This window comes from Silene latifolia, chromosome 8, assembly GCF_048544455.1.
Source record: "Silene latifolia isolate original U9 population chromosome 8, ASM4854445v1, whole genome shotgun sequence".
Taxonomy (NCBI): Eukaryota; Viridiplantae; Streptophyta; class Magnoliopsida; order Caryophyllales; family Caryophyllaceae; genus Silene; species Silene latifolia.
Window position 1 is genome coordinate 4,224,319 of NC_133533.1, and position 2,091 is coordinate 4,226,409.

Here is a 2,091-nt window from a genome sequence, read left to right on the forward strand (position 1 = left end):
TACAAGTTGAAATCGTTTTTCTTTGATAAATTGAATTCATTTTATTTCAATTTATATACCATAGTCCATAAATTCAGCTCAATTCAATACTTCTTAACTTCCGTCAGTGGCGGATCAAGATCTGAACTCAGTGCAGGCGAAAATTAATGTGGATGAACGAGTACTAGTAGCACTTTAAGAATAATTCATCAAAAATACAAAAAATTAATTAAAACCCATGAAATTTTCCTCCGCCAACGGCCGACCGACGAATGTCACTGCTAACCCCCTAGCTCCACCACTAAATGTGCATATCATTAAATAAAATACCTATCGCATGAGTTAGGATCATCTCCATTACCTCAAAAGTAATGGATGATTCATTAATTCTAATAGAATCATTTTAATTTTTAATATATTATTTTTCTTACACATCACCATCCATTACATAATATTGTGATTGTTAAATCGTTTCGAGATAATTTCTAAATCGTTGAAAGGTAATTTAGAGGAAAACTAATAAAAAAGATCCAAATTGCTTATTGCATATATTCAAAATATTCAATTACAAGCAGTCTTCTTAAAACGGAGATACCGACAAAACGGATTACAATTGAGACAGTTTCAACTCTTACAAAAGACACACTCTAACCCCTATATTTAAGGGGGAAAGAAAGAAAGAGGAAGAGAAAACACAAGAGAAGCAAACAAAGAAAGCAACAAACTCTACTTTTCTTCCTACACAAAGTCTCAATTCTCTCCTCAAAGTCTCCCTTCATTTCATCATCTATATTATACCCCACCCTCCCCCATCCCAACCCAAACCTCACTCCAACCCTCCCTCCCTCCAAACCTCCCACCTCTCTCAACAAAAATGGATCCCCTCCCTTCCCCAACCACTAGCAATGGTCCAACCCAAAACCCAACCCTAACGAGATCCGACCCATCAAACCCATACCCAACAACCTTCGTCCAAGCCGACACTTCCTCTTTCAAACAAGTAGTCCAACTCCTAACCGGATCATCCGAACCAAAACACAAACCCAACTCCAACCCACACCTAAAACCCAACCCAAAATCCCGACCCTCAACAAAACTATACGAACGTCGTAACAATTCCTTCAAACACTCTCTAGTCTTACCTACACCTGCCGGTCATCACCCCGGTCATTCCGGTCACTCAACACCATACCCATTATCCCCATCCATACTAGACTTCCCTTCTCTAATGCTCTCGCCGGTCACTCCGTTACTTTATGACCCGTTCAGCCGGTCATCTCCCAGTTGCTCTCCTAATACTATTGATAAAATTGCTGAAGATAAGGCCATTGCCGAGAAAACCTTTTTTCTTCACCCGGTTTCGCCGGTTTCCGTTTCGGAACAACCGCGGTTGTTGCCTTTGTTTCCTGTTACTTCGCCTACTAAGGTTTCTTCTTCTATGAATTGAATTTAATCTAATAAGCATTTTTGTATTTATTTTTAATTATTGTAATTTTGAGCTTTTTTTAATTGGGAATTAATAATAATTCCCATTTTTTTAATGATGATGTAGTTGGATTGTAGTATATATAATTAATTTATCGAATTTATGTTATATATAGAGAGAATTTTGAACCTTTGATCGTGTAATTGTTAATTATATTGTGGCTAATTTTAGCGATTTACTTTATTTTCATGTGAAACGGTTTTATACGGTAATAATAAAACGGTACGGAGTATATAATACAAATGACATTGGCCGGTCACCTTTTGAGTATTTGGGTTTAATTCTAATTCTTGTTAATTAAGAAAGGGGCTACTTATAACATTTGTTTCGATATCAGAAAGAGATTGTCTTAACTATCGGTAAATGATACTTTAATTTTAAGTAGGAAAAAAGCGGTTTTATTTGAGTTTTTGTTTAACGACATTGGCCGGTCACCTTTTTTTGCCACTCCAATTATTGTAGTAGTATTTGACCATGTTAAGTAGTGGAGCGAAGGGGCTAGTTAGGGCGCTCGTCCCCTCCAAAAAATGAAAACGTCGAAATTTCTAGTTAAATTGTCCAAAAGAATTTCGAGTTTACTTAATGTTATTACTCATTCACCTCTGTTGAAATTTTCTTTCGTTTTT

The 2,091-nt window shown here is 36.4% G+C and overlaps 1 protein-coding gene across 1 annotated transcript; it reads left to right on the forward strand.

Annotated features, from left to right (window-relative positions):
- Positions 1–648: 648 nt before the first annotated feature.
- On the forward strand, positions 649–1,595 carry LOC141596097 (VQ motif-containing protein 4). Its single transcript, XM_074416124.1, has one exon. The coding sequence runs from the start codon at positions 854–856 to the stop codon at positions 1,424–1,426; it is 573 nt and encodes a 190-aa protein (XP_074272225.1). The 5' UTR covers positions 649–853; the 3' UTR covers positions 1,427–1,595.
- The last annotated feature ends 496 nt before the right edge of the window (positions 1,596–2,091 follow it).